Source organism: Nanorana parkeri, unplaced genomic scaffold, assembly GCF_000935625.1.
Source record: "Nanorana parkeri isolate BGI_ZX_2015 unplaced genomic scaffold, ASM93562v1 scaffold957, whole genome shotgun sequence".
Taxonomy (NCBI): domain Eukaryota; kingdom Metazoa; phylum Chordata; class Amphibia; order Anura; family Dicroglossidae; genus Nanorana; species Nanorana parkeri.
Window position 1 is genome coordinate 329,676 of NW_017307225.1, and position 14,670 is coordinate 344,345.

General features: G+C 39.4%; 1 protein-coding gene across 1 annotated transcript in view; it reads left to right on the forward strand.

The window, feature by feature from the left end:
• TRPM6 (transient receptor potential cation channel subfamily M member 6) overlaps positions 1-13,958 on the forward strand; it is a 148,253-nt gene extending 134,295 nt beyond the window's left edge. Inside the window, exons 36-39 of the mRNA XM_018566528.1 lie at positions 1,361-1,566; positions 4,159-4,210; positions 7,597-7,703; positions 13,816-13,958. Coding sequence (XP_018422030.1) covers positions 1,361-1,566; positions 4,159-4,210; positions 7,597-7,703; positions 13,816-13,919 — 469 coding nt within the window. The 3' untranslated portion in view covers positions 13,920-13,958. The remainder of the gene's footprint in view (positions 1-1,360; positions 1,567-4,158; positions 4,211-7,596; positions 7,704-13,815) is intronic.
• Positions 13,959-14,670: the final 712 nt, after the last annotated feature.

The following is a 14,670-nucleotide window of genomic DNA, read 5'->3' on the forward strand; positions in this document are numbered from 1 at the left end:
TATATATATCTATAGTAGTGGATACGCAACCATTTTTTTTTAATATTCTCTACATTGTGGCTTAAGCTTTAGTGCCTTTTAAAAATAAATTGCTGTGCTTTTATTGCCCTTAAGAGAAAAAGCCTAAAGTTAGGTATCAGCTATAATTTTTATTTACGCCTGCTATCAACCCGTATTGATTAATACAGGGTTGTTTGCAACTTCCCACACATTAAAGTAAGGGGTTTAGCAATGAGATGGTACCAAAACATCCTTACTTATCTGTCCCTGTGGTATGTGCTATTAAGAACACACAGCTTCCATTACATTCTACAATATTGCCCAATCAAGAGGCTAGATACCACTAAAGCGAGGCTCGTTTGTTTTTTGAACTAGGAAATGTTCCTCAATGCTAACCCACACCTGAATGTGTTGTAGCTTCTTGGATCAAGTCTAAAGCTGACCATGCACCTATAGAGTTTCTGCAGATTTTCTGTGGCCAGATGGAAAAAGTGCAACAGATTCCTCCATCTACATTAAACTCTGTGAATGTAGGAATCTCCAACTGGGCCAAGCTTCAGTATCTTGCTAGTCGGCCCCACTGGCTGTCAAAATACCGGAACGATCTGATTGGATGCATGCATTGTTCAGGTATTTTGAGAGCCAGGGGCCGACTAGCAAGATACTGAAGCTTGGCCCAGTTGGAGATTCCTACATTCACAGAGTTTAATGTAGATGGAGGAATCTGTTGCACTTTTTCCATCTGACCATAAAAAATCTGCAGATAATCTATAGGTGTGTGGCCAGCTTTACAAGGCCGGTGGAACCTCAGACATAGCACATCCTTACTGGGAATGGTTGCTTCCTTTTATTCTTATTTTACTGTCTTTTATAAGACACACTGATAAGTCTTATTGCTTCCATGTGAAGTCACCATGATTACACTTTCTCTGAACCATTAGTCCTTCACCTACAGAAATATATTGTTTACTAAAGAGCAACATTGGTAGCTTTTTCAAGCAACAAAGTATATACCAGGAAGGCATGTATATCTTTTGATGGGTTTTATATTTGTTAAGGTCCACTTTAATTAAAGTAAAGGGTAATTTCACATGCATGGAAACATTTTAAGAGCATTCCCACTTTAAATGCAGCTATGTTGCATTGTTAAATTGAAAATCTTTAATGAAATTCTATTTTACCAATGTAGTACATTTCTTTTCTAAATAAATGATGGCCAGTCAGACAATATTTTTTCATGTGCAGTACATTATCTCTTAACATAAATAGTTGAAGTAAACGTTCCGCACTTCATAAGATAAAGATTGCTTGTGCAAGGAGTTGTAAATAAGAGTCATAACCAGTTTTATGGTGATTTCAGATTTTTAGAAGTCTTTCTTATCTATTGTCATTCTGCTAACCAATGGCTGACAATAGAAAAATACATGAGTGGAGAATTTCGTAAGTATAACAACAACAATGGAGATGAAATCAACCCCACTACTTTACTGGAGGAGGCTCTTTTGTCGTTTTCTCACTGGACCTATGAATATACAAGAGGAGAACTGCTTGTTCTTGACCTGCAAGGTAAAGTACTTTGTAAATTACATACAAAGCTCTATAGAACATGCAGTTCATTCATACAGTTATTCTTCTTAAAAGATAGATAAAACATAATTTAATAAGTCAGTTTTATGTTGGGATCCAATCATTTGTTTAAAAGTCCCACTCAAGTCACAATTTTGTATGTTGTATGTTGCTTTGGGTAGATTTCCTTTCCAGGGATAGGTGTAAAATAAAGCAGTGGCTTCTCCACTCGCTATCCTCTGCAAGCATTCAACTATCGGATTAGTCAAATGCTTGCTCCCCCTACTCACCACTCTTGTTGCTCCCATCGGCCCGTACGTTCTGTAGTGACATACAAGATAGTGGAAGAAATCACAACAGCCTATTAGTACAGTGCAAAACTCATCTGATGGTTGAATGCTTGCAACGTCTGAGGAGCATAGAATGTAGAAGTTGGCGGTAGGAGCTACAGTGGCTTAGTTGGGGGGGTGTTTGGGGTCTTTGACAGGTAAGCACTTTTGTTACAGTAACCCTGTAGTGAATTAAGATTTGGTCTAAAAAAAGTTAACAGCCAATTTTCGAGACATTGGTTCATGGTAAGTCAGTTGGTTCAGCATTTGGAAGATCTTGACAAATAAAATCGCCAAAAGTAAGATTTCTGTACCATGGTTCTTTTTTGGTACCTCTACTTTGAGGTTTTACTTCTCCTGTTACTGCAAGGGAAGTCTTACTCTGTGTATGATAAAAATGAAAACTCCAGAATGCAAAGGGAGGCAATCTAGTGGTAATGGCCACTTAAAAAAAAGCTGGTGATTAGACCTGAAAACATCCATAAAACATTTAAATTTATTGACTGGACTGACTGAGAATATTTTCATTGGCTAAACTTACCTATATTTAATAAAGTAGTGCAAATAATAATGTTTTGTGTGAAAATTGCAGCATCCCATAGCAAACAGTGGCAAATGATCTTTCACTAATCTCACTAAAGGCAAATCTAATGGCTTACTAGGGGTAATTTTTTACAATTGTTTCTTGGCTTGGCTCTTAAAGTCCACTTATAGAGACATTTAAATATCTGTGTGAAAAGAAGTGCAGTACCTATAGCAAACATTCAGGATCCATCTTATTTTAACCTGTTTTCAGTAAAGTGAACTCTGGTCGATCGTGGAATGTAAGGCCAGTGTGCATCAGTGCTTTGCACCATTTTTTATTGAGTAAGTCAGTAAGACCCCTTTCACACGGGTTGATCAGGAGAGGATACATGCACAGATCCTCTCCTGATCACAGCGGTATGGAGTGGATGTCACTGCTGTGACATCCGTGTCCATTCATATCAGATTACCCCCGATCTAGCACAATCCGGCCCGGTGAAACGGATCTGTTTGTTTTTACGGACCTGGCCGGAGTAGGGTGCACAGGGTGTAAACGGACAAGCACGCTAAAGCAGAGTCAGGAGCAAACCGTTGTCAGGGAGAACAGAAGATTAGCAGAATGGTCAGGTCGGTAACAGGAAGGAAGGTCAGAACGCAGCATCTTCGTAGTAGGAAGCTGATGATCACTTAGCACAGAGCATCAGCGAGTCACAGCCTAAATAGCCTGTCTGGCGCCAGAATCTGACATGTGTGCAGACCCGTCTGCATCTGTGCAGAAATCCAGGGCCAGGTCTGGCTCTAAGGTACATGTGTATGCGCAGGTGCTCATACAGCGCTCCTGGCAAAGGCTTCTTGACAGTATGGGATCGCAATACCTAATTATTGCAGAGATTTTATTTTTAAATAGACAATACGTCACGAAAAGCAACTAAAATAACAGGCCAGTGCTTATTTATTGCTACATTTGAGCCTCTGTGTGACTGTAAATATTTTGCTCACTTTAGACTAAGTGTAAGGTTTAATAAAATCTGTTGATTATCACAAACAGAAATCCTAAACTGCATGTACTTTATATATACAGCAGATGTCTCTCTCTCTCCCTCTCTCTCTCTTTAAAGGATTTTATACCATGGCAGCTTTATCTGGCTTTCCATATTTAAATCCCAAAGTGGCTTTTACGATTCACTGTTCAGAATCTATTCTATATGCCCCCTATTGTCTGTAAGGCTTCTAGTACATATGAGAACAAAAAAACACCATTTGGTCATTAAATGCTTTTAAAGTATATTTTGTGGGCCTTACTGTCTATATATTGTATAGAATTGACCAAAATGAAACACAGCTGAAATATCACTCTCACAAAGGGGTTATTAATCCACTTCGTTATCCTGTTTCTAGTATGCAATTATAAGATAACAATTGATGTTCTTATATACATGTATATTAAGAAACCTTAACGCAATACAGGATCACAGTGACAGCATTAATTGTGTGGTAAAGCAGTGGTGAATGAATTCACCAACATTCTGGGACTTCAGAAACAATCATTATTGATGGGTGACCTCAGATTTATTTTGGAGCCTCTGTCTTTTGTTAAGCTGTACATTAATGGCACAGTGGTGACAAAGCTTTGACACTTCAAACTTTTTTAACCGCCTCACCTATGTGTACTGACACAGCCCTCAGTGCTCATTTGGCATTCATGAACTGAATATATTTCTCTTGGTTTTCCTTACAGGTGTTGGGGAAAATCTTACGGATCCATCTGTTATTAAACCGGAAGACAAGCAGTAAGTTTAATCTTATTTTACAAGCTGCCACTGAAAATACAAAATCCGATGTAGCGTTCAGCCGAGATTGTCTGTCCATCTGTCCTCATCATGAGGCGGTTTTCTGCAGATTGCTGCCTTTCACATTACAGACCGCCTGTCTTAATCCACAATTAAACAAGCACAGTATATTTAAAAGTGTTTTACTGTTTGAATAATTGGAACAATTGTGAGTGTAATCAGCTAGAACATCTATATTTCCATGTTACCAGATGACAGAATAACACAAGCGCACAAATTAGTACAGCATCCACAAAATTACTGCTGTCATTATTTTATTTTTTTTCGTCGCTGTGGCAGACACAGCCTACTTTATGTGAGACTCTTTAGTTTCACATAAGCATCCTTTTATTTGTGAGTAGAACCGCAGAGCCTCATGGGAACTCTCATCTGGTTTCTGAGGGAGAGCTGAGATTGTACCCTGGGACCTATCTGAACTAGAGATGAGCTGTTGCTGTGTATACCACTTTGTTATTGGACTAATTAAATAGTTTCCACTTGTGTTGCATGAAATCACAACATTCCCAGAGAGTCTGTGCTTCCTAGCTAAAGACAATGCACATTACATGAATAACAGCAGAACAAGAATTTCATGTGCCAGATGCTGTATAAATGATTGTGCTTCCATGGATTTGCTTTAGAAAGAATTTTAGGTGCCAGTGATTTTCATCTGATATCACCACATTTTCAGTCTGAATAGTACAATATCAGTACACAGGCAGATAGCACTTAATAACAGGGGGATGTACTGTACATATATACCTGGTGGCTCTACTCCAGCAGCCGTAGGGCTGCAAAAACGAATTGATTTAATCAACGATAATCGATAATGATAATTGTTGTTAACAATTCTCATTATTGATTAGTTGATTACAATTAGTTGAATCTCCACCTCTCTGCTGCTGTGTCCCCTTCAATCAGAGGGAACACAGAGCGCTGCAGCCGGAACCCAGCGGGAAGTAGAGACTGCTGTGCCTCATGCCTCCTCCGCTGCTGTGATCCGTCCCTCTGCTGCTATGTCCCTGTTCCTCAGCTGCTGTGCCCCCATTACTCAGCTGCTGTGCCCCCATTCCTCAGCTGCTGTGCCACATCTATGTCAAGACCTCCACGCTTGGCTCCCAGTCCATCCACAAGATATGGAGCTTGAAGTCCCCCAAACTCTGTTAAAAGCCTTTCTCGGCATGACGATGCGTCACCACTTTTAAGCGAGGTGGGGGGTGGGGTGTATGTTAACCTTTTCAGATACTCGGACAGCATGCATCTGGGACACTTGGGTGCAGGAGGTGGTATCTCAGAGCTACAAATTGGAATTTTTCTCCTCCCATTCCCCTCCTCGGTTTCTCACCTCACTGCAAATTTTACAGGTTTGTCTTCAGGTACAGAGGCAATGGATTCTCTGGTGGCTCAGTGGGATCAGTACACTTTGATCTATACCTTTTTTGCCTTGAAGCATCTTCCCTGTGTAAGTTGAAGGGTATTTTGAGAACACGCATTGCTCCAGACTGGCAAGGGTGGATGTGGTACACTGACCTGGAAAGACTCCTGGCAGACTCTCTGTGGACCCTGCCAGATCGTCAGGATCTTCTGCTAAAAGCACGATTTTCATCCTGCTTCACGGTCACTGGTCTTAACAGCATGTCTATTGAAGCCCGGGTTTTGAGAGACAGAGCATATGTGAAACTGTGACTCCTATGAGGCTAAAGGCTAGGAAGGCTACTTCCTCTAAGGTCTATCATTGGCTGTGGAAGGTATACTTTACTTGGTGTGAACCTAGAGGTTTTTCCCTGGGACAAATCCTCTCCTTTCTGCAGCTGGGTCTGGACCAGCAATTGACCCTTAATACCATTAAGGATCAGGTTTCTGCCCTATTTTGTTTCAGAAGCTATTGGCCCCTCCCTCTTCAATTAAGACCTGTGTAGAGGGAATCTCTCATGTGGCTCTTCCTGTTCGTTGCTCAGTGATTCTGTGAGATCTGAATCTAGTTCTTTTTGTGCTTCAGAAACCACAGTTTGAACCCATCAGGGACATTCCTCTATTTATTCCTTGTAGCCATCACCTCTGTGAGTGTCTGAACTGGCAGTTTTATCCTGCAAGGTTTTGCATAGGTACAAGGTGGTGTTGAGGTCTAGTACTTGCTTCTTGCTTAAGTTAGTTTCTGACTTTCATCTCAACCAGGATATTGTTTTTCCATCTGTCTCAAGTTCACCAAACAAAGTTCCACGTTCCACTTCATTGTCTGGATGTGGCTTAGGCTATGAGAATCTTAGCCACTGCTTCTTTCAGAAATACTTATTCCCTCCCTGTAATTCAGGGTGGACCCCGCAAGGGTTCATCGGATTCCCGTTCCACTATTTCTTGGTGGCTCAGTCATAGCATCATCTCAGCGCATGGTCCTAAGGATTGGGTTCCACCCTATCCTGTCAAGGCAGACTCTTTTAGATCTAGGTCTGTGATCTGTGTTTTGGGCCTGTCCCTCTATAGTTCTTAGTGTTGTTTTCTTTGGCCTGTTAGTGGTTGTTTGCTGCCCCCCTCCAAGTTGCACTGCTTTAGGACATTTCAAAGGTGAAAGGCTTCCTGTGTCTCTCAATGGACGAGAAAGAGAATTGATTTGTTGTACTCATCATAAAATCCTTTTCTTGGAGACCATTGAGGGGCATAGGTTCCACCCCTATGTGTTTATGATCATGCTTTCCTTACTGTTTTGCTACAAAACAAAGGCATGCTGGTAGTAGGAGGGGTTATCCTGGGCTGGGAAAAAAATCCATCCCCACCTGACAGCTACCAGTTGGTATTACTAGACTAATGTGTTCCATAAAGCATTGTACAAAACAAGTCTAGCTCTGCTTCAACAAAGGCTATGCCCTAGCCTGATCTTACTGGTGTTGATATTTACTAAGCCTGTAGCATATGTTCAAAGAAAAAATGTCATCCAGATTCAAAACTAGAACCACCCAATATTCAGAATAAAACTCCGATAATGCGGGGTTTTTTTGGACAAAAAAGTACAAAAAATGCAGTATTAACATTAATGGAATTGGGGACAGGTTTGTACATGTTATATTTAGTTCAGCAATGGAAGATTAAATGTGGCCCTTTTGAATAGTTTTAGGGCTATATCTCTTAATAAAACCGACTGTCATATGTTTGACTGTATACCTTTCAAGCAGCATTGTTGATATCTATTAAACATTTTGAACAGCAGATCCCATTAACCATAGCTGGGATTTTCAGCTTCCCTGTCAGATTCTGAGCTTATGTGAAGTGCCCGCAGTGTAGGTACACAAACTTCACTCCTTCTTAATAAGGTATTTGGTGATTTTTCTGACACTTTATGTTTGTTTCTACAGGTCAAGAGGTATGGTGTTTGGGCCAGCCAATTTAGGAGAAGATGCGCTTACAAACTTTGTTTCCAAGCACCGCTGCAATTCCTGCTGCAGGAAGCTTAAACTTTCTGGTACATGTTTTAATTGTTTGATTATACTACCATCAACACTTTTTTTCTGCTCATTATGTTGTTGAAATGTGTAACTTCTGCTTAATTTCCAGTGCAGTGCTGACATTCTGCTTTCAAGATTATAAAAATATTCTGTGAGGAGTCTAGGAAGGGATTTACTTAAGAGCTGCTCAGAGAAGAGATTAAACAGCATTGACACTTTTACATTAAATGAGGCACATGATGAGACAGTCTTTCATTGCTGCTGAGTCTATTAAGTACAGCTGCTGCGCGCCTGCCTCTCTGCCCTTGGCCTGTCAATCATTTTTAAGAAGAGGCCTAGTGCCAGTGCTGCCATAACCAGCCATGCAACACAAAATTATATTAAAGTGACCCCTACCGTGTCAGGAGGGCGCGCACGGTGTTAACAATTCCGTTATTAAACTCTTTATCCCTGTCTCTTATTTTAAGTCCCGTCTTCCCTCTGGAGTTTTGCTAAGATCATGCGGATCTTATATCCAGTTTATCTTTGGCGAGGCAGAGTCATGCAGTCCCACCTTTTCATTAGAGATGCTTGTTAACCTCAAGGGCGTTTTGCTGTATGTTTTCATACTTGTAATTGCATACCTTTTGAAGTGGGTCTAAGAAATCTAGTTTTTGTAACGCTTTATCTTTTGTGTTCTGCTTCTCTGAAGTGATGCTACCAAGGGCAGCATTCATTACATGCCGCTCCTGCCTCATACCCTTCAGATAAAGCCAACAATTTCCTAATTCACTAAAAAATAAATATGCCCATTTGCTGAAGCACACATTTTGTCATTAGAACACATTTTGCTTCTGTGATTAATGCTTACACTCGGTAAATTAAATTTCTGTTTGCAATAATTATATACAGTCAAGGAAGCAGCAGTATATAAATGGCTAAACAATTACTATAAACAAAAAAGTGAATGCACATTATAGATCTATTGGGGCTCTATTGTTAATTGCTAATCAGTTTAGAAAAGCACAAGACTAGAGAGTGAATTCTTAATTTCTATCCTTCAATGACTAGACATGCTTACAAGCCTATTATGCAAAACAGTAAAAAAAAGTATGCAAAGTAAAGCAACCAAAATGTAATGACTACATTATCATTTGACTACTAGTCAAATGATAATTTCTCATTGGCTGGTATTGGTTGCTACATATAGGATATCTCATTGTGCTGTGACCCTTCTGTTTATTATAGAGATAGATAGAGTATGGATTGGTTAGAACCACCTTTATGATTTTTTTGATCTGTGTGTGACTTTGCATATGTAGACAACTGAGGGTATATCTTTTCAATGTGAAGTACACCCCCTTTTAGACTGCTGTCACTGAAACAATATTCTTCCATTGGAAGATTTCCTCTCTATTCCTTTTCTGGTGACAACTCAAAATTTTGGATTTTCTTTCACTTTCATTGACAAGGGTCTCCAGGATACAAAAAGGGAATGAATCTCCCGAGCAGGGACACAGACAGCAGAAAAAAAATCCTGACAGGGGTTCTATCCCCTCTTCAACCTATCCAAAACTATAAAACATGGCTTTAGATACACTCCGTATTTTCATCCAAAGGATATCAGATGTTTATAAACCTGTCATGTGAGAAATGAAGGCTGCCATTGCTGACCACCTGCAATTCTAATCAAATCACTTCAATACTTTTCACTCACTGACCTGGAACAATTAAAGCTAATCTCCAGCCAGGAACTCACCACCACTAACCTTTTTCTCTCCCACCCCTTATGCCCCAGTAGATGAAAAAATAAATCTAAATGCCCAGAATACTTACCTAAATCCATGGTCTTGTGACATGCCCAAGTCTACTCTCTTCTGGACTGCAGAGTAGGGAGGTCTTTCTGGTGTCTACATTGCTGGCTGGTGATGTGGAGATTTCTCATTGACTGCCCATCAGTGTGATGACGCTACAACTAGTGGCTGTAGTAGATTATTGGTCTTCTTTCTTGGAAAAGACACCATTGAGCAGATATATGTGAGTAAAAAAAGGCTTTAACTTTGTTCATTCTGTTACCTAGATTAGCAATCCTTACTGAAAAGCTAGGATTTGCTCCAGAAGAATATGTGTAGTGTAATTGTAAATGGTAAAGCACTACAATTTAAGGCATTTTAATCCTTCTAGTTCTAGTTAATGCAGTAACATGTATGTATCTAGTTTCAAAAAATGATATTGATGTAGTAAATATGTAATATATAATATAGTCTCACAGTAATAGGCTGAGAGGGTTGTAATAACCGCTTCTAAGAAATATACCACAATGGTCAAGATAAAAGAATGTAGAGGCCTGGATGATGGTGTTCTAATTATATCTATTTTAAACCACAACAAAACCAGCTCGGAGTTTCATAGAGTATGTAAATATGCCCCTCATAGGATCGTTTGTAAAATATGTGCTGCGTAAAATAGAGCTGAGTAGGATGAGGTTAATCACCTTGTTTCTCCCCTGAGTGCTTTTCATAAACTAATGAATCCTTTAGGTGCGTTTGAAGATACTCTCTGTATCTTTTCATTGCATTTGCCTTGACACTGAGAATATTGTATACTTAGTGAATAAATATAATTTCAGGATTATTTAATACTATAGTGCAAACAGCAATAACATGTTGACGCATGGCAACTATTCAGTGATTAGACAGTTCTCATTTAGGCAGTATGCTTGTGGATAAAGGCATGTGTGTTGGGTTGCTGTGGGAATAAGAGAATTATTTTATTGTACATTTGAGGGACACTGCTTGATGATAATTAAGAAACCTGGAGTTATACTGCTGCCTACAGGAGAAATGGACTCTAGGCACAAGAAGACTGCAGGCTAGCCCCCTCATGGCTGTGACACCTAACCCCTCACACCTGCTCAGTTTTGCTTAATGTCCTTAGAAGAATGTATGTTTTTTCCTATATGCTATATTTTTCACTTGAATTATAAGATTTTTTTTCTATTTTTGTTTTATATTGTCAACAGCAACTGGTAGATTCACGGCAGACATTGGAAATCTTAGATGTCTTTCCAGTTAGCCAACAAACACAGTTTTTTCCTGTTGGTTAAGTATACTGGGGTTCTCTCTGCAATGGACCCTCAGTTGATAGTGACAACCTATCTGCATTCCAGTTAGCAAAAGGCTCCGCTATTTAGGTCAGGCCAGTATATCTGAGGATCCCTAGCTGAGTTATTGGGTCCCCACCTCTAAAGACTCACATTTGTGAATGGTTGTCAGGTTGGATGTCTGGATTTTTTCCTCTTATTTGTACATTGTTTATAGGCTCTTCCTACAGAAGATGCTATATCTACTGGGAAGTATGTGAGAGAAATACTAATTTCTACCTTTTTTAACTATTGTACTTTCTATATTCCAATATAGGTTTACCGGCTGGACATTGTACGTTTTGACTCACCTGTTACAGCTGTAATCTTCATGCTGTAACTGGCTAAACTGTTCTGACAGCTAAGAAGGGATACCCTCCTTTTCATTGTTTCTCTTGGGGAGATCTAGCCACATTTTACTGTACTCCTGTGCCCTCAGTGGCCGGCACTGTTTATGTCCGATCGATAATTAAGATTTTCCACCGTTTTCTTGTTGGCTGTGACTTGCTTACTGACTTACTACTAAATTGGAGTAATCCTGCCTGCACCAGTCCCTTTCTACCACTGTCTTCGGTCTTCTCCATCTTTGAGGTATTTCAGTCATTATATACTTGGACAAATTGCTGCTACAAAAGCACACCTCTCTATCACTCACACTGTGAACCTTGGAGGACTTCGGTTAGATCCTGAACATTGAGAAGTAATTCCTTATTCCACCACATTGCTTGGATTACTCGGACCTTCTCTTGGATATCTTTCAGGCCAAGGTATCTCTGCCCCAGGAGAAGTTGGCGGAACTGCAGAATCAGGTTTAGCAACTTCAATCCCAACATGGCGGAAAGGCATGCGAGTGCTAGGATTGATGGTTTCAAGCTTTGCAGTGGTTCCATTTGCTGAATTCCACTCAAGAACTTAACAAGGAACAATTCTTACGGCCTGGAATGAATGCATTTTTTCTCTTGACATGCTGATCCAGCTACATCCTCAAACTAAAATGTCTTTGTCATGGTGGCTTCTGTCCCTGGTATTATTGGCAGATTTTGTTTCTCCCCTTACAATGGAAGATTTTAAAGATGAATGCCAGTCTTCTAAGTGAGAGCAAAGTTCTGCCTTTTTAATACTAAAACTAAGTTCTGTCTGTTTAGGGTCATTAGTCTCAGGAAGAATTGAACCTTCCAACTACATTGTAGAGTTCTGAGCAGTTCGCCTGTGGTTAGTTTCTTCTCCACCCTGAATGGTCATCAGACAATGACACAGCGGTGCCTTACATACATTTAGGGGCCACCAGGAACATTGCAGTAGTGACAAATATAAAGTCTATTCTATCTTAGACAGAGTTTCACGTTCCAGCAATTTATGTGGTGCATATTACTATGGTGGAAAACTAGCAGACAGTTTTCTCAACAGTAAGTGTTCCAGGAAATATGTCTGCATTGGAGGATGCTGGATGTGAATCTGCTAGTTTTTCGGTTCAACATGCAACTGGTCAGTATTTTCTCAAGATCGCGTGATATGATGGTGGGTGCAGCAGATGTCCTGGTGATGTTGTGGGACAGTATACCCTGATCCTCCATCGCATTTCCTGCACTGCGCCTTTTACCTTTTTACCTTCTCTGTTTCGAAGGTTCAAGACCAAGCATTCTATTTATCCTGGATTGGCCTAGAGTGTGGTATACAACTTCATTTGTCTGGTAGCCAATACTCGGTGGCCTCCACCAGATCATCCAGATCTAATCTCTTAGGGACTACCCTGCATCTTGCTTGCTGGCTTTGACGGCCTGGCCATTGAAGCCCAGGTTTTTTTTAATTCATTTATCGCGACCATGCTCAAAGCGCGTAAATCTTCCTCACGTAACTCCTATTTTCACCATACCATTATACCATAATGTAGTCTTCTTGTGGGCACCATTTTGGTGAGTTATTAGCATTGCCCAGTAAGAAACCCCCTTTTTCCTTATGTAACATGAGGTTGGTTTGAGACCAAGGACCTCTTTTTTTTTACCCTAAGTGGTCTCTGCCTTTCACCTTGAAGAATATATTATGTTACCTTCCCTTTGTCCAACACCAGATTTCTGCCTATTGCTTAGATGTTGTAAGGGGTTAAAGAATGGACCACTTTGGCTTATTAGGATTGGATTGTAAGGTAGGCAGACATCACAGAGAGTCTGTGTACTGACACACTCTTGAGGAAGTTTGGAAGTGACAAAGCGCTTTGGAATGGGTCAGTGACAGCATCGCGTTTGTTGGGTATGCTCCTCGTATACCAGGAGAGGAGGAGAAACAGGTGATTTGGCTGGTGCTGGTATTGCACCATAAATAGAGTTTTTTTTTTTTTTTTATTTGAATAAAGAAACTGTTTTACACTATGGAGATTATCCTTCTTTTTGTAACACATTAATGTAGAGTACTGGTGCGTTAGCCATGCTGAATTAAAACTTGATTAGCAGCCTGTGCAGAGAAGAACCCCACGATTTAGGTGGGTGGGGGGATTTCGATTTGACCATGTTTCATCTTACACCCTGAATATGTATGTATCATGAAATATGGTCATAAAAGTCAACTTAGTCTTTAACCGGGGGGGCATGGAGGGGCTAAGAGAGCACAAAGAATTTTTATTACAGCACAGGTTACATCTGCTGTGGAAAAATAGTGTTTGCTATTGGTTGCCATAGTTTACATCTATTATGGACTGCCCTTATTGAACTTTGCGCTTTAATTTATTTTTAATTTATGGATGTTTAATATCTATTATACACATAAGGCACTACTATACAGACTGATTATTACTGGACACATACAGTATATTATGTACTTATATTTACCATCACAAAGTATTAACAGCAACAGGAAATATATGATAATGTGAATGCATATTATTTACTTATTCACATGAATACTCCATTTATTTACATGATTGTTTAACATCGTTAATATTACTTATTGTTTTTATTAATCACTGGTTTCACTATTTTATACTTCACTCAAGTATTAACTTTCTTCACCTACAGACTTGAACAGAAATGACTACTCACCCGGAAAAGTCAACCTAGGGTTTGAAATTGAAGAAGCAGACACAGATGAAGACAACCTGGAATATAATACAAAACTCTAAGACAGCAATGTTACCCAGCTATAAGCAGGGCTTTGTACCCAGGACATTAGTGTATAATGGATGGACTGGCACTATCAGTCAAACAAGCAGGAAGGGATAATATTTATTTTCGGAATATAGAACAGCTAAACTGAATCTTGTGTTGTTGCCACTGGAGAATTATCTGTTATTTGTATTAAAAATATCTATATCATTAGTACTGTCTTTCTAAGAATCATCATAATTTAACAGTTACCCTTTACATGTGGAGTGATGACATATTTAGTAAGTGTAGTGTGATGTGATTAACTATAGGAAGAAATCAGATTTTAGCTTTCATTAGCGAAGAGCTGTGAGAATGTAGAAATATTATTTCTAATAATAAGTGGTATGGGTTACTGACCTTTACACAAAATACTTTACTTAAAAAAAAGTAGTTTTCAAATAAAAATCAACTATTTATTTCTGAAATGTGCAAAATAGATGCAGTACAACTATAATGCTCACTGGCCTCCTCTAAAAAAACATTGTATATCAGTAGTCTGTTGAGTACAATAAATCAACAATGCAGATTTGTTTTCATGCATTTACTTTATATTATACTTATACAGTATAGATAAGACAAGACAAGATTAGACAATTAGACAATGTGGGATTCAATTTAAGAAAGGTACTGGAGTTGGCTCACAAGTTCTGAGCCATAGTAAAAACTCATATTACTTGTTATTGAAAAATCCTGAGAAGGCATATTTGCCTTGTGCTGATAGCTTAA